At 42.3% G+C, this 22,332-nt stretch overlaps 2 protein-coding genes across 2 annotated transcripts; one reads left to right on the top strand and one right to left on the bottom strand.

Moving 5' to 3' along the window:
* Window positions 1-8,032: 8,032 nt before the first annotated feature.
* Window positions 8,033-13,644, bottom strand: LOC134639027 (RNA-binding protein MEX3B-like). Its single transcript, XM_063490031.1, has 5 exons — window positions 12,910-13,644; window positions 11,766-12,004; window positions 11,536-11,581; window positions 9,065-9,780; window positions 8,033-8,747 (listed from the first exon to the last, which is right to left on the bottom strand). Exons 1-5 carry the CDS (start codon window positions 13,511-13,513, stop codon window positions 8,337-8,339), a joined length of 2,016 nt encoding a protein of 671 aa, XP_063346101.1. The 5' UTR covers window positions 13,514-13,644; the 3' UTR covers window positions 8,033-8,336.
* Window positions 13,645-15,449: 1,805 nt separating this feature from the next.
* Window positions 15,450-20,892, top strand: tmed7 (transmembrane p24 trafficking protein 7). Its single transcript, XM_063490116.1, has 4 exons — window positions 15,450-15,489; window positions 15,773-15,970; window positions 17,352-17,597; window positions 18,555-20,892. The coding sequence occupies exons 2-4, from the start codon at window positions 15,812-15,814 to the stop codon at window positions 18,789-18,791; spliced, it is 642 nt and encodes a 213-aa protein (XP_063346186.1). The 5' UTR covers window positions 15,450-15,489; window positions 15,773-15,811; the 3' UTR covers window positions 18,792-20,892.
* The last annotated feature ends 1,440 nt before the right edge of the window (window positions 20,893-22,332 follow it).

Below are 22,332 nucleotides of genomic sequence, written 5' to 3' on the forward strand. Positions count from 1 at the left end.
ATCCAAAATATACAGAATGCTTTCTAAAATAGATGAATCAATATCACTTCCTATTGCAAAATGGGAAGCGGATTTATCAGTAAGCTTAGACCAAAACTTCTGGTCTCAGATTTGCTTAAAAACCTTTCATCTAATTAGAAATCCCAGTCTTCAATTAATTCAATACAAAATACTACATAGAGTGCACTATACAGGTCATCGGATGTTCAAGATGGGCTTTACGTCTACCAACAACTGCTCACACTGCCAAACCAATTCACCGGACAATTATATCCACGCTCTTTGGTTCTGTCCACCAGTTCAGAAATTTTGGCGTGAGATATGTGAAGACTTATCGAAGTGTCTGAAATGTAACATTCCAATTTCTCCTTTAGTGTGTTTGTTGGGCAGCTTAGATAATGTCACTTCAGAAAAGAATATAGCCCACATGGTTTTCACTGCCCTATGCATAGCCAAGAAAACAGTCCTCATGAACTGGAAAAATAAAAATAATCTTAATTCTAACCAGTATAGAAATTATCTATTAGATTACATTAGTCTTGATACAGCCTCTGCCACCACATCAGATCAATTGCTCTGGGCTCCTTTGATCAGCTCCATCACCTAGTGGGGGTGGGGGGTCATAGTTTGGTCCCACCTTCACTGTTGTGATTGGTGTGGGGGTAGGGACAGGCTTAGGGCGTCGGGGGGTTCCCCAGGAGCATCTTCCTTGGGGGGCTCAACCCGGGGTAGCGGTCATGGCCAATTAAGGGCTCTGTTGGCTCTTAGGTGACGGTTTCCTCGTGGCTGCGTGCAGCGGGGCTAGGGGAGGGTCTGTGCTGACGGACGTGGGTTACTGACCTGGTAGCCTGGCTGCCCCTGGGTGGGTCCGGGACGGGCGTGAGGTTCTGGGGGCGCTCCGTCTCTGGGCTGGGGCCCTGGCCGGGCCTCGGGGGCTCGGGTCCTGGTTGGTGTGTTGCTGGGGTTGTGGGCGGGTGGGTATATGGGGGCCCAGTCCTGGCGCAGGGCGCCGCCAGTGCATCGAGCCACCTGGGGGACTCTTCAACTGGTGGGGGAGGTTGTCACATCTTGCAGGAGCTTTCCTCTCCTCAGGAATTCTCTCTGCAGGAGGGGGAGATATAGGAGAGGTGGAGGAAGATCTCAGCCTGGGCGTCTATTGTCTTGTGTAGTCTGGAAGATGAGTGGATGATGGGGTGGGTGCAGTTTTCTCTGTAGTGGGGTCGGGTGGGCTGTCCCGGGCTCTGTGGGGCCAGGCGGCGCTGCTGCACTGGGCCCTGGTCCGGATGGGCCTGGGCCCCCTTTCTCTGGCGGGTTGCAGAGCATGGGGGTGCCTACTGGGGTCAGCGGGGGAGCTGGCCCCAGGGAGGGGTCACTTGCCCCTCCCTTTCTTCCCTCCCCATCTCCAGCTGCCTCCCTCTTCCCGCTCCACCACAATCACCCACAAATGCAGGGCCTTGGGGTAGGGGTGTGTCACCAGGGTGCAGAGGAGGCATCCCCCCCCCCTGTCCCCTTCTGGCTGCCTCTGCCTCAATTTTATCCCACAACTTAGACATTCACATTACTCACACTCTCATAACACATACATATAGGATCTTGGGGGTGGGCTCACAACACGGACTCCAAATTACCATCAGGGTGTACACCTCACCCCTGGCGTCGTTGCCCACCTCTCAATTTTAAATACACGTAGACATTGAGGGCTATCAGGAGGGGCTATGCGCTTACCTGCTGCTCTCTGGCAGGTAGCTCCATGCCCTCTTGGGTTTTAATTGCACCTTAGAACACATATACATCAACACTACATATGAGCAGGTAGAGGGAGGTTTGGAGTCTTCTCACACCCCCGGTCTCTGCGGCCTGCTGGAGCGGGGGGGCTAGGAGGAGGAGTTGGCCGTCCGACTGGGGTCTGGTGTGTGGGGCCTCCCTGCTGCTGCGGAGTCGGGGCAGTCTGCTTCTCCCCACTGCAGGGAAAAGGGTAACACCACCTGGGTCTGGGTGCAGTTTCCCCCTCCAGGGGCAAGGGTACCTAGACCCGGTTCTTAGAGTACGCTTGGGGAGTGTGATTGTGTGTACAATCACACTCCTTTATGTCTGTCTCCACGTTGGTTGAGTGTGGAGTAATTGCCTATGAGAGCATGAGGGTGGGAATGGATGTTTGTATTTGAGTGTGCCTGTATGTCTGTGTCTATATGTCAGGTTGGTTATCAGACGCCACCTCTCTGGGGACATCTCAGGCCCTCCAAGGTTTGGAGGCCTATCTCCCCCCACCACTTCCCCTGCCGGTGGCAGACGCCCTCAGACATCGATGCGTTGGTGGTTCTTTGTGTCCGGGGGTGGGCGTCCGGGTACACACCGGCTCACTCCTTGGTGGCTGCTTATCGGGGCCTGGAACCTGGGGCTCGCTCGGGCCACTTCGGGGGTGGGGTGCCCTCGGCCTCTTGGCCTGGGGCTCGGTCACTCAGGCACAGCTGGCTGCCGGCGGAGCTCACGGGCACGTCACTGCAACCCCCCCTGGCTTCTGCTCCGCGGCTGCTGAGTGATCCCTCATCTGGGACTCTCCTCAGCTCTTTCTGGGACAGTGGCGCGGCTGCCCCTCTGTTGGTCTTCCTTGGTCTCTTGTGTTCTGGGGGCCTCTGGATGTCTGGAGTTTTGATCTCCTCCATACCTGCTTCATGCCCTGGAGGATGGGACTGTGGCCCCCCACACCCTCTAGCAGATCATTACATTAAGGAACCTTTTAAATACAAGCGCGCTCATGCTCACAGGTGTACACACAGGTGATCACACACACAAACTACACCCTTTTTGGCTCCTACCTCAAAGCACACTGTGCGCTGTCGATCTTACATGCTGCACAATAATGTTTAATATTAAGTATTTAGTGTTATATTCCCATATATCATTGTGATGTTGTTTATTCTATTACTCTCGTTTTCTTCTGCTTGTTTTCTTTTTTCTTTCTCAACAGGTGATCCAGGTGATCGATATATGTATTTTTTGTCTGCTTATTTTGTTGGTTTTTGTTTTTTGCCCTTTATCCCCGTCCCTCTTCTCCGCTGTTTTTTTTGTTTTGTTTTGTTTTTTCCCCCCTCTTTCTTTCTCCCTTTTCTTTTCCCCTGTCCCGTATCTAGCAAGTAAAAAAAATAAAATAAAATAAAATAAAATAAACAATAAAAGGTAAATCAAATGGACCATTACGGCAAGGCTGGGATGGTCCATTTGGTAAAGTAAATCCGTTGGGCATCTTTCTTCGCCTTTAGACAATAATTCTGATGGCAAAAGAACCAAACGGGACAGGTTTAAAAAAAAAAAAAAAAAAAAGACACGAACCATCCAACCCTGAATACGTTTTGCAACCATGTACACCAGGTTATTAAAAAACATTTGGGGCAAAGCTGTTGAACTTTGTAGCCATAATTCCTACAGCACTGCACATCACCAGGACACCATGATCACGGTGGTAGCGTTATGCTTTGGGGCTGGTTTTCCTCAGCTGGGACTTGTGCTTTAGTCAGGGTGGTAGAAGTTTTAACACAAGAAGACATCTAAAGATAAAGAGCAGTTTTATCTTTTGCTGTAACAAGTTAAAGCATATAATCAACAAAATAATGACTTCAACAAAGAAGATTTGCAATACCCCATCCAGTCAGAGCCCAGGCCTGAATCCCGCCTGTGTCCTGGAGATGCCCTTTGCAAAGAAAAGTGGGTAAATATTGACCCCACCCCCTCATTCAAATGCACTTTTGCTATATTTCATATCTCCCCTCATTCTTCTTTTTGCTCTGTTGCACCCATTTTTTTCCATGTTTGTTTGTCACAGAAGACATTTGGACAACAAATCAAGAAAATGATTTTTAAAGAATATCCATGAGGTCAGAGGACACAGCAGACCCTCCCTTATTTACGCCTGTAGTTTTCCAACTGTCACAGCTCAAAACCTCTCTGGCGACAAGCATTCTGTAAATACACACAGTCTTTATAATACCAGCAGAGCAACATGCACTTGAGCGGATGTTTAATTAAAAAGAATAGAAGGCACATGTGAGTGGGCTTTTTCAAATTTACTGCCTGATGAAAACCGTTAACAGTCGTGTATATCTTATGTTCAGTCGTGCTGCCTCTAATATCTGATTTCTTTCTGTACAAGGCTGGATATTTGAGTGGTGTGAAATAAATAAAAGAAACAAGTACAGAAATCCCTACGGCTAATGTAAAGCATATGGAAAAAGTAATGTAGAGAAAGCCATAAAAAAATGGATGTAAAAAAAAAAAAAGCTCCAACACTGACACACACTGTATTTCTATTTTTTGCTTTATCTACAGAGATGATGAGCGGCAAATTATTGAATCTGTAAACAAAAACAAACTATGTGCTGTGTTTCCAAACTGGAATTTCTAATCACAATTTCTAACTTCACCCTAGTCCGAGCAGCAGAATTCAAAGAACAAAGTCCTCGTGTTATTTAACGCTTACCCAACTCCATATCAATATTTTTTTCCGAAGGCTGCACTTTGCATCGTTCTTTTTTCTGCAATCTTGATCCAATAATTCAATTTTTGCAGGTCCTGAGGGACATTAATGCTCACTAGTGAGGAGTGTGGTGCTGCTTTCATCAGGAATACATGTTAAAATGAAAGCTTATTTCTGCCACTGGTGGAAAAAAAAAAAAAAAAAAAAACCCTTCTCATAAGTCTCATAAGAGTTTCAAAGTTAGCGTTCCAAAATTTCAACTTACTTAGAAGTTTGAGTTGAACTTTTGAGATAATAACTTAAAATTTCACCTGAATCTTCCCACTCAATCACAAAAACCATCCTTCCGTATGTTGCAATTCTGATGAAATCTGAACTCCTCATGAAAACAATCCCACGGGAAATATGAAGAAAAGAAAAAAAAAAAATGACAACAGTCTGGCATGGCTTTAAATGAAACCGTCTTTATTAAGTAACTTTAATATCAGAAAAATAAAACTCTTAAATTCTCTTTACAGCAAATATATAATATCAGTGCTTTGGCCACAATAACTTAAAAGGCCGTTATAAAATATAGTCTGCTTTTAAACTCCTGACTCAATTTGAAAGAATTTATATGCCATAAGACTCCCCCTACATATACATAACAAAAGTAGTAAAATTAGCAAATACTTTGAACTGTTGGTACAGCTTAACAATATATGTATTTATATAGAGATAATCTAAGATACATTTTAATAGTATACCGTTCTTAATTTGGTGGTGTACAGACATGACAGGCAGCTTGAATCCTTGGCCTTTTTACAGTTGCAGTGTGATGCTTTACATTGGCGGTAAATTATGAAGACATGCTCGTGATGCACATTCCATTTTCCACTAGGTTTAAACGGCAGCTATCAATACTATTATGATCAATACTGTAAACTAATACCTAGACTACAAGCAGACAGCACTGACACTCTCCTGCGTGGAAACATGTCTGCGTTTCCAACTCTTCATTCACCTAATCACTCAGAAAATTAAAGAAATAAAAAGAAAAAATTTACAAAAATCTTATTGTAAACATTTTAAAGATATATATATTTATGTATATATGAAATGTAACAAAATAAAAATAAGTTCTGTATATTTATCAGTCATTAACAGTAATATTATATAATACATACACAAAAATGTAAATAGATTCATATCGATAAACTGAGGGCCGACAGTGTATTGCATTCTCTCAGAGAGAAAGACTAAAAGGAGATCGGCTCATCGTAGAGCTGAGAAAACAACGGGACGGATGGATGACCCAAAGAGGGGGGCAGAAGCGGGACTTGTTTGGTTGCATTTTGTTATGAAAGCTCAATGATCCATGGCCAAAATGATGGATATTAAAAAGAAACGGAGCAAAGCTGTGTAAAAACTCCCAAAATACTGTTTACAGCTGGAATGCTAGAGGGACTGCAATCCAATGTCCACACACCAGAGAGACAGCATTGACCTAATGTAGTGCGAGCGCAGTCCGAGCTGAACTCGTTCCAGTGCTTCCCCCTTTTAAAAGTGTCCGTGAGCTCATTCAGTCCTGTAATAGTCTAAAGACACAGATATTTAAAGCTAAGATTTGAGATGATTCTCATCCTTTTTGTACCATATCTTTACGTTTCAGAACTATATATGTATATATATATTTTTTTTTTTTAAAAATATATACCGGTAGATGGAGAAGGTGAGAGGAAAGTCAATAACATGCCTGTCCCGGCTAGTCAATAGTGTGATATGATAATGGGGAAGCTCTGTGCTTAGTAGTGCACAGGACAACAGCAACTGAGCTGGTTAAAGGTGAAGTGTGTACCGTTAAAACATCTCATTAAAGCAAGAACTGAAATGTAATAGGAATAACTAAAATAAACAGACGGATTATTTCTGTCTACAAGTTTAACCCCAAAGTTTGTTTGTTTGAAACCCGAGAAGCTTCACTTATCTAGTGCTTCGTGCTGAGATGAATTTTGCATAGGCCTGGCAGAAGAGACGTGGGATTACGAAAGTGAAGCAACGAGCGGCCTTCATCTCAGTTTTGCATCCCATTGGAATCATTTTCCTGACTTCCTACCGAAAAGCTGTGAAGAGACAGCCACGGGGTAGAGCCGTCCAAACGAGTCGACATTCAAGTGAAAGAGAAGGATATTACTGAGATGTCTACAAAAAGAAAAAAAGAAAAGAATCAGTAGCCTGCCTGTACAGTACAGGGATTTGTTCCAGATCACAGCTGTCTTCATAGTTTCAGAAAAATCTCTTTTTTGCTCCCAGGTGAGATTTAAGTAAGAGTAAATACTTAAAAAACAGGGAGGAGGAATGTTTCCAAAGGTACAAGCTGTGCATATCTGTTTTTGGCTGAAAAACAGCACTTTGTTTCCATACGAGGTCGTAACGGACATATAAATTAGAAGTAAATAAACTGAGGTGGGGGTGGGGAAATGTGACAACAGAAATGGACAAAATAAGAAAATTTGGTGCCAAAAAAGATGAAAGCAACGCTCGATATCAGCTCGGCAAAATAGCAAGCGAAAGAAAGCGTCCTCATGAGACAAGATTTGTTCCAGCGAAGAGCGTCTCGGGAGACTGAACCTCGACAAATATATTAAGACTTCGGTCTGTCAGCTTGTGTTCTTTTGAGCCCGAAAATCTGGATCTGAAGATAGTGTTGTGAATTAATTACAGGCTTCCCAAAAAAAGGCCACAAGTTTGTTTAAAGACAGAGCAACGCCATGTGTCCGCTGAACCGGTTTACTTCTGTTTACACTCAGAGTGGAATTAGGCACAAGTTTACCGTAAACAGTGTGTAAGTATAAGTGGAAAGCAACGTGGCGATACTGAAGTGGCATCTCGACCCCAAAAGTGATAAAAAAGTTACTCACTTGTCGGTGTTATTCTGGGAAAAGAATAAAGAAATGAGGCAACGAGAGATAGCAGTTGGAGTGCGACAACTTTCAAATTGTAGTTAATAAAGTAAAAACACGCCACGGGTGTGTGTCCGTGTGTGTTACACTGTTATTATATTAGCAGTACTCAAAACTTCTCATTCAAGTCCTACTGAATGTAAACATCCTTTTTAAAGATGCGCAGGTGTGCGCCGGTAGCCTGATGATATTTGCACCAATCATCTGGGAAACATGAATTCTGAAAAGACGACCTACGCTGTATCAGATTTACTGCATTAACTTGGTTTTTTGTTTGTTTGTTTATAAGTAACAAGAAGAACACTATTTTTCCTTAATAGTCTAGTTATACAGTCACATGTGGAACTCATGGAAACTCATTTGCCTCTACTTTTTTTTTTTTTTTTTTACTTAAAATAAAGGCAAAGGGTCTTGGCCATAGTTCAATGTATTTAAAAAAAAAAAAACCTTTTGAGATGTAGACAAAAAAGGCCAATAGAATTCAAACTCAATTTAAAACAAATAAAATTATAGGTAGGTACAAAAAATAACAATAACTAAAGATTTTAAGGACAAAAAAGAAAATATGAATCAAAAAATATATCTATCCCAATCCCCCCCCCCCCCCCCCCCCCCCCATGCTACATAGAGGGTTTCGAACCCTCTTGTTGATCAATCAAGGAAGAAGACTTCACAATACCAGGCACGTGAACGGGCTCAGCACCCTAACCTCGGCCCTAAATCAACATCATTCCTTATTCACCTACTCTGCTTCACCAGCTTAAAGGAAGCCAGATGAGAATTACACTTAGACACTGACCTGGGGTCAGTTTTGTATTTCCCTCCCCTACACACACACACGTCATGAACCATAAGTGTTGGGCAGGCTGATCTCTAATCAGTTATAAAGGAAATTGAGGGAAAAAAAGAGAAGAAGAAGAAAATCACATATTGCGAAGCTGAATGGCCTGGGTGGCTGGGGACAGACACTCAGGGCACACAGCGTCTGGACCCTGGCATATCTGGGTGGCACAATTTAGACAGAAGAGGTTATGGCCGCAAGGAACCAAGGCGGCGATCGCCTGGTTATTCATACACTGGACGCACAAATCCTGTCCCCTCCCTGTTGATCCGAGCCCCAGTCGATAGGCGAGCGAGGATTCGGGAGGGGAGGAAGAGGAGGCGGTGCTTTCACTTGAGGAGGAGAAGGCTGAGCTGTAAGAGGGGAACCTGTGGGCATCGAGAGCCCCGGCCGAGCCAAACGGCCCTCGGTGAACGCGCTGGGCTTGAGGATGCTCCAAGGCGTCGGTCCCAGAGAAGGTTGGCGAGAGCCGGGGTGTCCCAGGCTGGCTTGTCTGGAGACATCATAGATGTTGAAGATTAGATAAATGGAAACCATCAAAAAGTTTATGTTAAAATTGAGCTATGCAGGCAAATAAGTTTGTGAGAAACAACATATTAACTTAGCTTACCAAGTTTTATGTCCACCATCATTTTTTAAAGGGATTTCTAATGTTATAACAAAATCCTTATAAATGCACATCTGTGATAAATCACAGTTCTGAGCCTGCAATTTGCATATCAAACTCCCCCTGCATGCTGCTGACCATAAAAAGACTAAAATAAAACTGCACAGGAGGCCATAAAACTGCAGCTGTTAAATTTCTCTTACCTGAGACTGAAGAGCATCAAAGGCCTGGAGGGGCTGGTGGTCCACAAAGGGGCTCCAGATGTGTGGCTGTGCAGTAGGGTGTGACGAATGGGCAGTGGAAATGGTTAATGGGTCAAATCCTGAGGAGGAGCCCCCACCTCCCAGCCCAACCAGCTCCTCAGACCCCACGGGAAGAAGGCCCTCGCCAAACCAGAAACTTGCACTGCCGCCATTGCTGTTGTTGTTAGCGTTGGCATTAAACGGACCGGTCGGGCTGACGTCTGCCAGTCGGTTGACGTTCCCGCTGCTATAAAAAGAATCGGCTGAGCTGGTGCCGCTGCCCAGGGAGCTGGAGCTGTCGTTGCGGTAGTTGGAAGACATCCTGGCGCCATTGTTGATATTGCTATTGACTCGCTGAGTACCGCTGATGTTTAGTGGCAGCAAGCCACCGCCGCCTGGTGATGATGCACCTGCCTGAAGCCATCCGGCCTCTCCCAACCCAGCCGATGTCTCGAAGCTGACATCTGTCCCGTTGAACTGAAAGTCATTGTTGTCTACACCTGGAGCCTCGATGCCCCCGCAGGTTCCGGTGCGGAGGGCGATATGGGCCTCTATCTCCTCCCTCGCCCGGTCTACGTTTTCCGGCATGCCTGTAACCTCGAACACTGGCTCTTTGTCCCGGCTCGGCGTCACAATGTAGGTGTGGGTCTGCTGCTGAATGCGTTTTATGGTTGCTCCTGAAAGATATGACCAGACCAGCTCTTTCACTCAAAACATGAGAGACACATTTTGAGTACAAAGACTCAATCGACGTTCTGCTCACTTTGCTACGTGACTGTCCGTTATAGTTTGAAGTGGATATAATATGTTCATTTTCACCCTCATTATAACCTACATTACCCTGACCTTTAGTTCAGGTTCAGCCCCTTAATTTCACTGTTCCTTAACCCGAATAAAAACAAAGAGTCTGAACAGGAAGTGGGCGGGGCTTAGGTCCTCACAGTCAGAGCAGTGAGATGGCTGTATTGGGAATATACCCCTCCCCCCTTTGATGTCACACAGATACAAGAGTAGAAAAAAGTGCTTGAACAAAAGTGTCACCTAACCTTAACCTCATGATCAGAAACTTTGTCCATGTTTAATATGAGCAGCCACCAATATAAAGCAAACAAATGGCACATGGACGCTTCATTTTTAATAGCTGGTGGTAAAAATCTCAGTTAAAGTAATAATAGTCGATCAAAATCTCAGACTGCAACACTAACAGCTCTGTGTACTTGTTTGTCTTTTAATAACTGCAGCTTGACAATCTGACAAAATAGGCCAAGCTGAGTCACACAGAAACTGCAGTCATAGCTAAATACTCAAGATTTTAGTCACAACGACAGTATTGTGCATTTACGGCAGTTACACTTGTTTCTTGGTTGTTGCTTTTTTTATAGATTTTTATTTTTTATTTTTTTGGGAGGGGGGAGGTGGGCAGGAGAGGAGAGGAGAAAGACATAACTCAAAAGCGGGCCTCAGCATTAACCTTATAGCATATGCATCACTGTTGCTCAACCCAGTGAGTCAAACCAGTGCCCCACACTCAGATCTATTTAATCATTGTGTGTGTTGCTTTGAAAATGGAAACAGCACAGCTGTGCAGTAATTACAGTGCTCAACTACAGGCTGGCCTACTGACTCATCTGGCTGAAATCCACACCACCTGACCAAAACACTGAATTCAGATCCAGTGTGGAAACCTTATCAAATGTCAATACTGTGTTTTTAACCGAGAACAATATCCTAGAGTGCATTTTGATGCTTGTAAATACTCCACAGCACACCTCTCGACTCTGTGTTTGTGTGACGCGGTATTTCATCCTAAATTTTCAACTCCAGTGACTTTTTTTGACACGTCACCACTTCCTTTACAGGTATTATGGCAAGGACCGTTACAGGTTGGTTTAACAAACAAACAAAAAAAAACAAAAAACAGCCCAGAGCTATTTGACACACAGCTGATAATGTCAACAGGGCAAAGAGTTAAAGACAGTGAGCAAATCATAATCAGCCTCAGGGCATTTTCCACACACAGGTGCTAATGTGTACAAAGACTAGCTGAGAGCGACAGGGAACCGTCTGGACTTGAGATGATGGATATCAAGATGCAGAGGCTTTTAGAAATACAGGATATCCATTAGACAACACAGAAACAGAAAGCTGTTAGATGTGGGGCCTGATAGCAGAGCTACACAACTGTGAACAGTCCCATAGTGTCTTGCCTATATCATCCAAAAAACACTTTTAGTCTGCATCTGCTAACATGAAATTTGTTTTTCTGACTCTTTTTGTCCTAAATTGCATGTTTCACACATTTCCTGCCATCTATGCTAAAAGAACATATAATTAAGCTAAAGGGCAATTCTGATTTTTGTTTTAGAGACTTTCTTTAAAACTATGACTTTCAGCAGTTACATACATGCAAACAAAACAAATTAAATACCCACCTTTAGGACCCACAACCAACCCAACAACACGATATGGTACCCGCACCTGTACAGTTAAAACGATAAAGGTTAGCTATACACACTTTAAAATACAAAACACAACAGAGAGCCTTATTTATACAATAATTTTGCCTAGATGCTGACACTAATAACACCGAGTCATCCTAACGGTTGTTCTCAACCCCTGAATGACTTTGTTTTTTTTTTCATTTAAAGTCAAGCTTGCTGACCTGAATGGTAGTCCGTCCAGGTAAAGCCGGAGTCCCGAGGCTGGCTCCTGCAGTAAGAGGGCCTGTCCTGTTCCGAGAGGCTCTGATAAGGGAAAAGTGCTCAGCCGCAGACAGGATCTCCCTTTTAGCCATGGCCACATCTTCTTTACGCCCCGTCACAACAAAGACTGGCTGTTCCCCCCTCACTGGTGTCTTAATGTAGGTGTTGGTCTTGGCTCGAAGTGCCTTGATCTTACAGCCTGTCACATGGGCAAGTTAAAAAGCACATAAAGGAACCACATTAACCTCCACAGATTCAACATTGAACTCTTGAAACGCTGCATCTCCTAATAAACTAATGAACTAATAAAAGATCATGATACAAGCACTACAGCACAGGTCTCCAGTCATTAATGCCACATAAAAGTTGCATAGCTTATAAATTAAATATTCCATTCAGCAGTGGTTGAGAGTCCAGCATCATTACCAGAGCCATTTCCTGTTGTTGTCAACAGCGCAGTCTGTGCACCATCCCCCAACTATAATCACACTGCCCCACTAACCGAGTCCAGCCATCTATGTAAAGTTTATATAAAACAAAGACCACATATAAGGGTCTAAGAACAACGAGGGGATGTTTAGCTGAAATCGTATCGGTTATGTCACGGAGCTAACTATAACCTGCAGCTGATGTGGCAAAGGAATGGTGCCCTCTCCTCCGAGACAAAGCCCAGGCTGGTTTAGCTCAGCAAAGCAGGGCTACGGGGAGGCTCACTGACAGCATACCCGTGATACAGGCGAGCTACTGCACCGAGGCCACAGAGTGGGTTCCGGAGACTAATAAAACTTTAGTTGTAAACTTTTTTCAGGGCGTTGGGCGAGGGTGTTGTTGTTGACCCAGTTTGAAGGGGGAGGAATGCTAAGCTAGTAGCTAGGTATGCCACTTTTCTTCGCGACGATTTTTTTTAAAGCTATAACTTAGTTTTATGTCGTTGCTTTTCTGTTCCACGCCTTTAATTAATTAGAAGATAAACTCGCGATTCTTTAAGTTTCTTTATTTTGCCCATTAATTCGGTCCTGCCTAACTCTCCCCACAAAGTTTAGTCTAAACTCAGTTAGCACCTTAACGTTAGCTCCACAAGCAGTCGAAAAGAAAGCGACTCACCCTGCCTGCCAACGATCTCCGCGACGTGCTCCGAGCTCGGCACGGCCACACACTCGGTCGTGTTTACGCTCTTACGCCGGTTCAACAGTGATGTCTCGGCCTCTCCGTAATCCGGCTCCCCGAACCCGCCGGACGGTAGCATCGTCATGCTGTTACCCGGCGGGAGAGCGCCGCCGACCGCAGGATCGTCCCGCTCGTCTCCGTTGTACAGCAACACAGTCTCGATGTGCTCCATCCCGGAGCTAGCCGGCCCAGAAAGGAGGTGTTGGTTGCGGTGGTGGGCCTGCGTTAGCAACGAGGAATCGGTTGCAACTAATGGCTCCTCCTCGTCCTCAGCCGCTGCCGTTTTGTTAATTTCGTCTCCCGAGGGCGGACGAGGCAGTGGCAAGGGCTTCAAGTCGAGGACCGTACCGAGGAGGCTGAAATGGGAGACCGAGGAGAGCGGGAGGTGGTGAAAGGGGAGGCTCTCGTCAGCTAGTTCGGGCGTCTGGCTATGAGCGCCGTGCTGCTCGTCAAGGCCCATACCGGCGAAAGCGTGCAGGAGCGGCGGTGGGACCTCGGACTCTCCCTCATCGGCCTCCAGCAAAGACGTACTACTCGGCATGATGCAAGTCTTTTATTGATATTGCCGGTAATCGTTATGAATAATGAATGAAATTTGTTTGATTATAAAAAAAAAAATAAAAAAGCGACCAGCGCCTGTTCGTTGAAATGTGTGGCTTTGTTTTGTCTTTACGGCGCTCCTCTTCTCTTCTTTATTGAGGCGCATTTACAGCTGGCTTTCGATTATTTGGCGCATTACTGCCCCAAGTGGTATGGAGTGAAATTTACAACGTCGAGCCAATCCTTTCAACATTCAGAAAAGGCGAGGGGGGGGGGGGGGGGGGGGGGGTGAAGGTGAAAGAAGCAAAGCTGTTCCAAAGTTGAATATTTTAATGATGGTCCAATGTGTCTGATGAAAAAGTCGTTCCTTTCTCCACACCTACTTTCTCCCACTTTCGTTTAAACTCTAGTCTTTCCTCTTGACCTTTGATTGTTTTTGATACCTTTCATTTGACACCTGCTTCATAATGCATTTATTTCCTGCTTAACCATAACCCAACCATAAAATCCATCTGACTGATTTCTGTGGCTTGTTTTGCTTTCACTGCATACACACTGCATGTTCATGTGAAGCTTGTTTTCAGGGTGAGATGCAATTTCACAACTATCAGGAAGATGCACTCAACGTGCATTATGAGGGGCGTTGTGTCATGGGAATATTAGAATGATACAACATCTGTGGGTGTTGGCATGGGCTACACCCCCAAAAGTAGTAAATGAGTACATGAATATTAGATGTGAGAGAAAGACATTGTGGTGTTTTCAGTGTGCATTTTGTTGGTATAAAGATTGAGAGATAAATATAAATGCTTATAGGGATGGGATGTAAATGTATAATGAAGGCATGAAGAGTTTTATTTGCAAGGCAAGAGGATCGATGTAAGTCTGGCTCCTTGCCATCTGTAACATCTCTAAGTGGAAAAGTGCAAGGGTTTGAAGACAGCTGTTCTGAACATTTAAAAGGTAAGCCTGCTATGAATAGAATGATATAGTTTTGTTTTTGTTTTTCATTCTTACAATTCACAGCAGAAATGCTAATATGTACTCAAGACCAATATTTCTTTTTCATGATTTCAGGGGTTACTTTGTAATGTTCAACTCCAGCAAAAATGTTTTAAAAACAAATTTTTCTATATATTTGTTTTAAACACACAGGGAAAATAGATTATTAGCTGGCACGATAACCTTTAAAATCAAGTCTACTACATATTGTGAATGAAAACTATCCACTAATATTTAAGTCAGTCATTCATTTTACACCATACAGAAAGGACCCAAAGTAGACCTCAAAGTAGCTGGAAAGTGGTCTAAATCCATAATGCAACTGCGACAATGAGCCAAAATGTTTTTATAGTAATAAATGAAATCAAAATTTTCCTTTCAACAACCAAATATACTTCTTCACACATTCATCCACATACAGGTAAATTTTAAAGATTATTTCACCCCCTTAATCCTTATATATTGTGTCATTATATAAAAATAAATGAATATAAAACTTAAGGCACAGTGTAATAACAAAAAAGACAAAAGGAAATAAACAAACAAGACAAATCAAACAAACAAAAAAACATGTTTTGTTGCCAGAGTGTGACGCTGTCATAGGGGTTAAATATCCCAAATGTGTTACGAAACATTTAATGTGTCTAATGAAATTTGGTTATAAGTAACATAATTGTAACCACCATGCTATACCGATAGGGTTTAAGCAGCATTTCTACTCCATTCAAACTGCCAAACATACTTCACTTTCATTTTAACCGGCGGCCACGTTGGAGCCCTGGATTCAGGTAATAAAAGGGAAGCTACGCTTTGCTCACACGTACGTGGCCCACGTGATGTCACGATGGCTCCTCCTTTTATGTTTTTCCACCAGTGAGAGCAAGCAAAGGCGGGCTTTTACGGATGACGGCCAATGAGATGTGTCGTTAGTAATACGCGTCTTAGCATTAGTTGCATCCGGGTGAGGACTTTGGGGTGAGTAGGTAATTCTAACTAAAACACAATCTAAAATCGTAAATATTTGGATTTATTTTAACTCCTGTTACTACTTATGTCCTAATAAAACAAGAACACAGCAACCATTGAAACATATTACAAATCCCGAGCTTCTTTCTTTCTCTAAAATATAAAGACCAGCTAGCTCGCTAGTTAGCTTTAAGCTAGCAGCTAGCCGCTTATATCAGTGTCCGGGTTTTCCTTGTCGGTATTTTCGCCACCTTCGGTGACGGTTTTAGTTTTAAATCTGTTGTTTTTACAGGTTTTTTTTCTTAGAAGCTGTCGGCTCTCAGTCTTCAGGATGTACGGATCGTTTCGGGTGTTGCTTCAGGTGCTCTGGGCCCAGCTGCTTTGTGGGTGGGTGCTCGGCTCCGAGCTAACTTTTGAGCTGCCAGACAACGCTAAACAGTGTTTCTACGAAGACATCATCACGGGCACCAAATGCACCCTGGAGTTCCAGGTGCGTGTCTGTTCTTTCGATCCCTCCCATCCATGCGAATCATCCTAGTCGGAAGGTCGTTTTTTTCCCCCCAAATTAAATCGAGTATAGATTGTCCTCTTGAAATCTGTATCAGGCGTCAAAGATGAAAACCCAGGGATATGAACAGCTTCATGTGCATGTCTGATAAATACTAGAAATGTAAACCAGCTCAGTTACTGTACTTCTACCTGAAAGATCTTCAGGTAAATATTTAAATTTAATAAGAGGTGTCCAGGTAGCAGCAGGCCGAGTTATAAGTAATAAATACTATTAAATGATCTTATTCATTATCTGTGACATGTGCCTTAAACATTTCACTAGAACTACACACACACACACACATACATGCAGGGTGTACAACAAACAGATAGAAGAAGTGGCTGATATTGAAAGATTCTACCAATGGCTGGTTAAAGCTTGACAGGGTAGACGGCACAGAAACACTACTCATGGTAGCAAAAGATCCTTAGAGGTCGAGGTCTATCATACAGGCTGTGCAAAGATACCCCAGAGATAATCCAGCACATAACAGCAAGGTGCAAGATGCTAGCAGGCAGGGCATACATTGAACACCATAACCAAGTGTGTGGCATCGTATACAGGAACATCTGTGACGAGTATGGTCTGGAAATCCAGAGGTCAAAATGGGATACACCCCAAAGGTGATTGAGAGTAACCCAAGCTAACATCCTGTGAGACCTCCAGATGCAGACGAACAAACTGGTGATGGTTAACCAATCAAATATAATGTCCACATGGTGGACCATCAGAGGAAGAAGGCCATGGTGATGGATGTAGCTATACCAAGTGAATCAAGAAGAAGGAATACAAGAAGCTTGAGAAATACCAAGGGCTGAAGAGCCCACAGGGCGAGTGGGGAATTATTGTACAAGTATGCATTAGGAGCATAGTGTTGTGTTATTTTTAAAAGTGCAATAATCACATACTGGTGCCTCAAGTGTATTTGCCAAAAAAGAGAAAAAGTGCAATAAATAAAGATTAATCTGGGTGGTTGTTTTTATTTTTTAATTGTGTGCATAATTAGCCTGTAATAACAATCTGATGATATATAACTTTTCACTGTCCACTTTCTGCTGTAACAAAACAAATTTCCCACGTGTGGGACTAATAAAGGTTATCTTATGTTGGGGCAGTTGTTTTAAACTCTGTTTCTACACTGTGTTCAGATTAATTTGCACTGACACTGAAAACATGTGTAGGACTCAGAAATGAAATTGATAAAGAATCTGACCTGTAAGCAAAAACGCTATCCATATATATTTTTAAAAACACTTTGTCAGTATCCATCCTACCCCTCCTTGGCTTTGGTACTCATTCCTTCTGTGCTTTCGATTCCCAGGTGGTGACCGGTGGTCATTACGATGTGGACTGCCGTTTGGAGGACCCAGATGGCACAACACTCTATAAGGAGATGAAGAAGCAATATGACAGCTTTACCTTCACAGCAGCCAAGAACGGCACCTACAAATTCTGCTTCAGCAATGAGTTCTCCACCTTCACGCATAAGACAGTTTACTTTGACTTCCAGGTTGGCGATGACCCTCCACTTTTCCCCAACGAGAACAGAGTCACTGCTCTTACTCAGGTAAACTGTGAGGATGCACACATAAACCTGTTAACTGCCTGTTTCTCTCACTGATGTTTCCTTCATTGTATTTGTTAGGGCGAAATAACCTAAACGGTTATCCTGTCTTCATCCTTGTTGCACAAATGAACCAACACAGTTTATTTAAATTAAAAGCAAATAAATCCTGGTGATAAATAACCCCCAAAAAGCAGAGCAGCCATCTTGCAGAGTTTTTTATTTTATTCAGATAGAAAGGGTCACCAGACAAGCTTTGTCTGTAAATGAAATCTCAGTACTGTGGCTACTCTCACAAGATAATATCAACTAAAAGAAGGGTGAAATTTGATGATGTAGCAAGACAGTGATCTACCAAAGAACGATTTTAAACAAACAAAAAAAAAAGACGTTTGGAGAGACCCAGACAAACCCAGAAAATGACCATTTGAACTTTGTGCAATTACTTCAAGGAAGCTGATTACATCCTAAAAATATGGCTGAGCTGGAGTCATTCTTTTTAGAATAATGGGGGGGGGAAATTCCTGCTAAATGTTGCAGATGTTAGTCCCCTCCTTCTGGAAATGTCTGACCTTATCACCTTTTTGTGTTTCATTAGATTAAGTAAATAACGGTTGTCATTTATCAGGCACAAAACTAAAGGCAGAAAAAGACAGCAAGATGTGGGATGTTCAAATACTGAAATATATGTCTGTTCAGACAGACTAGAAAAAGCACAAAATATCATCTCCCTACTGTAATATTAGCTAAGGAAATCTAATTAAAAAGCAATGCCAAAACCACTGTTGCCAAAAGAATACCAATGATATAAATACAAGCACCACCCCTCCCTTAAATGACAGACTCATATTTGTCAGCCGTGCAGATTTAATGTTCCTGGTGGATGAATTTAGTAAATATTTTCAGCCATCTTCCAAAAATCTAAAATCAGTTTTGTTTTCCAATCTTCACCATTTACAGATGGAGTCAGCCTGCGTGTCCATCCATGAGGCTCTGAAGTCGGTGATCGACTATCAGACACACTTTCGCCTCCGTGAGGCCCAGGGACGCAGTCGTGCCGAGGACCTCAATACCCGCGTCGCTTTCTGGTCTATCGGAGAAGCCATTATCCTTCTGGTGGTCAGCATCAGCCAGGTGGTCTTGCTGCGAAGCTTCTTCTCTGACAAGAAGACCACGACAACACGTGTGGGCTCATAACAGCCTCTGAGATCTGACTCATCACTTCCTTTGTCTGTTCTTGGGCTTGTGTGCATGGAGTGCATAGGAACAGCCGCGCTGATCTGTAATTGAATCATATCAAGCGGCCAGGTCGTACAATCTGACGCGGCCTCTTAAATCAGTACAGCTGTTCTTACAACTTTATGCAAATTAGTCTTGAGGAGAAAAAATAGTTGTGGGTTAAAAGTGTTTTTGAGGATTAAAAAAAAAAAAACAGGAGGAAGACTTGATTGTGTTGCTTGTAACTATCTGTATTTGAAGCAGTTCAAGCACCGGCCATATAGCTAAAGAAAAACTTTAAGTCATTTGAATATTTGAAATGATTTCTAAATGTGTTCTTATTTTAAATGTGTCCTTTTCTAACCCCTGTCTTCATGATCTGTTCCACTTTTCATCCCAAACTGCTCTGAAATAAGCACCCGAGTGGATACTGGGACTAAATGTAGTCATATTATAAGAATACTGCAGATATTTGTCTTTATCTGCACTAGCTCTCAAAAGCCACACTCTCAGTGTGAAGGTTGGATTTGTTTATGAAAAATCTGTTGCATTTTTTTCCTGTGTTACTAAAACTCACTTTATTAAGTGAGAAATGGTAGATGTTGTGTTTTTTGTTTTGATCAGCTTTGCCGTTTTAGATAGTAGTTAGAAAGGAGTTTGCTGTGCTCTGCAGAGAGTAAGCAGTCCTTTAATCCAATATTAGTTTGACACCCTTTGTTCATAAGGTGGTTGTTGGGTTGAAGGATTGAATTAAAATGCAGAAGGTATACCACGAGTGACTGCAAACCTAATTCCTTAAAGAAAATCTCTATAAATTAAAAGTAAGTTTTTGCTTTGTTTCCATTTGCTCTCTTTTACATTGGGGGAAATATTGGTCGGTTTAAGTGTGCAACATAAATTCTAACAAACGGGATGTAGGGTTTTTTGTTGTTGTTTTTTTTTTTTATTATTACATCTGTGTGACTCTGTGGCAGACAAAAAAGAAATGACTCATTCTTGTATTTAAAACTGCATCATTTTGTCTGTTAAGTGGCAATCCCAGCTGTTAGAGGTGCACCAGTTCCTTAAGTCACTGTCTTTCTTTGAGCCGACGCTGTCCATTTGGTTTTGTACAACAATATTGTAACATTCGTGTGGTTGGAAGAATTGTTGCTTGAATAGAAGATAATTCAAGTGAATACGAGTTATAATTTGATGTTTCAAAACTCTCATCTCACCCTTTTTTTGACATTTATTTAGCAGTGCAGAAAGAAATTTTAAACATGCATGTTTATTTTTAGGGGTTTCACTACAAATTTCGGTGAGCAGTTTTTTTGTACTAGTGTAGGTCACATGCAATGGTTTATGGGCTTAGTTCACCTGGGTGGTTTGACTTTCAGGCAGGAATCACGTGGATCTTTATTTGTGGTTTACAAACATCTTACTGTAAATGTATCTCTTTCACATAGACATTGGCTAAAGCACAAGTATAAAGAAGCTGTTTTAGCCTACATAATTCTACTATACACAGCTACATGATTATAAGTTAAACCTTTTCAGTCAGGGATGAGAAAAGAAAAAAAAATCAGTGTACAAATATTATCCCACTGAAAGAAGCCAAAAAAAGCTTGTTTCGTTTTATTGTCCAGGTTTATAGAAGTGTCCTACTTGGGATAGAAGTGATTAAAAACAACAAAAACTTCAAGAACAATCATTTTGATCTGTTATTCTCTCTCCAGAGGTCGCCATGTTTTATGTGGTGCAATTTTGGCATTTCCATTTGCACAGGTTCAGCTCCGAGGCATTGTGGGAAGTTGTTAAGATATTGTGGGATGGATGAATAAACTTTTTGTTTAAATGTTAAATTCTGCACTTATTTAGTCACCATTAATTAATAAACAGTGTGCATTGAGGTGTTGGGTTTCTAGATAACACCATCTGCTCATGCTTCTTTTATCCTGTGGGGGGTGCTATTGTCAAGGCCATCACAATTTTCTAAAGCATGTTCATGGTTTCCTTTAGGTCAGAGGTGTAAAGACTCCGTTTATTTCCTTTGTCACATGCAGTCTTATTTTTTATTTAATTATTTTTCTCATTTAAAAAACAATAAATTTACAAACAGCCTGATCTTTAGGTTGTGTAGAAAAACTCATAAACCTGCATTTTATTCACAGTAGAATATGGAAAAGCCCTAGATGAGGCCCCATGGTAGACTCAGGACACACTGGAGAGATGATGTCTCTTGGCTGTTCTGAGAGCGCCCCTGTGTTCCCTCGGATGAGCTGGAGTAAGTGGGGGGAGTGCTGGGGAGGGGAGGTCTTGGCATGTCTGCCGAAGCTGCTGTCCGCATGGCCCAGGCCTGGCTAAGCAATAGAAGATGGATGGCTGGATCCTGCACATCTCTTTCAGAGAAGGTCTAGCATATTTCAGTAAGACAAGACTAAATCACATAATGCTGCTATTACAACAGCGTGGCTTCATAGTAGAAGAGTCCAGGTGCTGAACTGCCAAGCATGCAATCCAGACCTTTTTCCAACTGAAAACATTTTGCAGCTAAATGAATAAATATGAAAAAGCAGACCCAGAACTGTTGAGCATCTAGAATCAGACACGAATGGGACTTTTACAGATGTCATCTCCCAGAAGTCCAACACCTGGTCTCATAAGTTCACAGATATTTACAGGTTGTCAAAGAAGAGTGGCTGCTATGCAGGGGTAAACACAGCTTAAACACTTGATATGTTTTCTCTGTTCTGTTATTATAAACTATAACTATATCCCAAGTTATAGTATTATTTGGTGCATTTGTACTGTTGGCAAACTGATGTACATAATCAAAGTGAGAAAAATTGAAATACAAAGGTGGTAGATGCTATTTATATAACTAGAAGATCAATATGGGACTCGTTCTATGTTTATATACAGTAAAATGTATGCATACATCTACGTATGATTACAAGACCTTGGTATGTGTACAAAAATAAATATGCTACTACACTCATCAGACCCCTATCCCAATAATTTATATGTTGAAAAATTGTTATACAAGATTTTATTGTATTAAATATATACCCATATAGGAAAAACGTGACTTGACTAACTTTACTTTCAGTATGATTGTATATTTATATGCCTTGTGGTTTATCTATACATGTCAGTTACATTCACCTAAGACAAATGCTTGAAAAAAGGTGATAACCCCCACCTCTCCAGCCTCTCTTTCACCTGTTTTCTACTCTCTCTACAGATCACAGTGTTGTCTGCAAACATCAGTGTCAACAAAGAATCCTGTCTGGCCTCATCAACCTGTCTCACTGTCCTGACCAAGCATATTACAGTTATTAACAAAAAACAATAATTTGCAAACTAAATAAATAAAGCATACAATATATGATTAATGTATTACAGGGTATTGATGCAGATGTTAGTGGGACTGGAATCTCCAAATGACTGTGAGTCCCGTGTTTTTATTGCAATAGTTGATCTAACCCTAACAAATAAGTTAAAGGAAAAATAAAAGATTAGATTGGATGAATAACTT

The sequence above is a fragment of the Pelmatolapia mariae genome, linkage group LG12, assembly GCF_036321145.2.
Source record: "Pelmatolapia mariae isolate MD_Pm_ZW linkage group LG12, Pm_UMD_F_2, whole genome shotgun sequence".
Taxonomy (NCBI): Eukaryota; Metazoa; Chordata; class Actinopteri; order Cichliformes; family Cichlidae; genus Pelmatolapia; species Pelmatolapia mariae.

Coding starts and splice junctions, on each gene's coding strand:
- LOC134639027 (XM_063490031.1), bottom strand. CDS start 13,513: ATGCCGAGTAGTACGTCTTTGCTGGAGGCCGATGAGGGAGAGTCCGAG. Junction 11,582..11,765: donor CTGGACGGACTACCATTCAG/GTCAGCAAGCTT, acceptor TTAACTGTACAG/GTGCGGGTACCATATCGTGT. Junction 9,781..11,535: donor GTTGGTTGTGGGTCCTAAAG/GTGGGTATTTAA, acceptor CATATCTTTCAG/GAGCAACCATAAAACGCATT.
- tmed7 (XM_063490116.1), top strand. CDS start 15,812: ATGTACGGATCGTTTCGGGTGTTGCTTCAGGTGCTCTGGGCCCAGCTG. Junction 15,971..17,351: donor AATGCACCCTGGAGTTCCAG/GTGCGTGTCTGT, acceptor TTCGATTCCCAG/GTGGTGACCGGTGGTCATTA. Junction 17,598..18,554: donor GAGTCACTGCTCTTACTCAG/GTAAACTGTGAG, acceptor CACCATTTACAG/ATGGAGTCAGCCTGCGTGTC.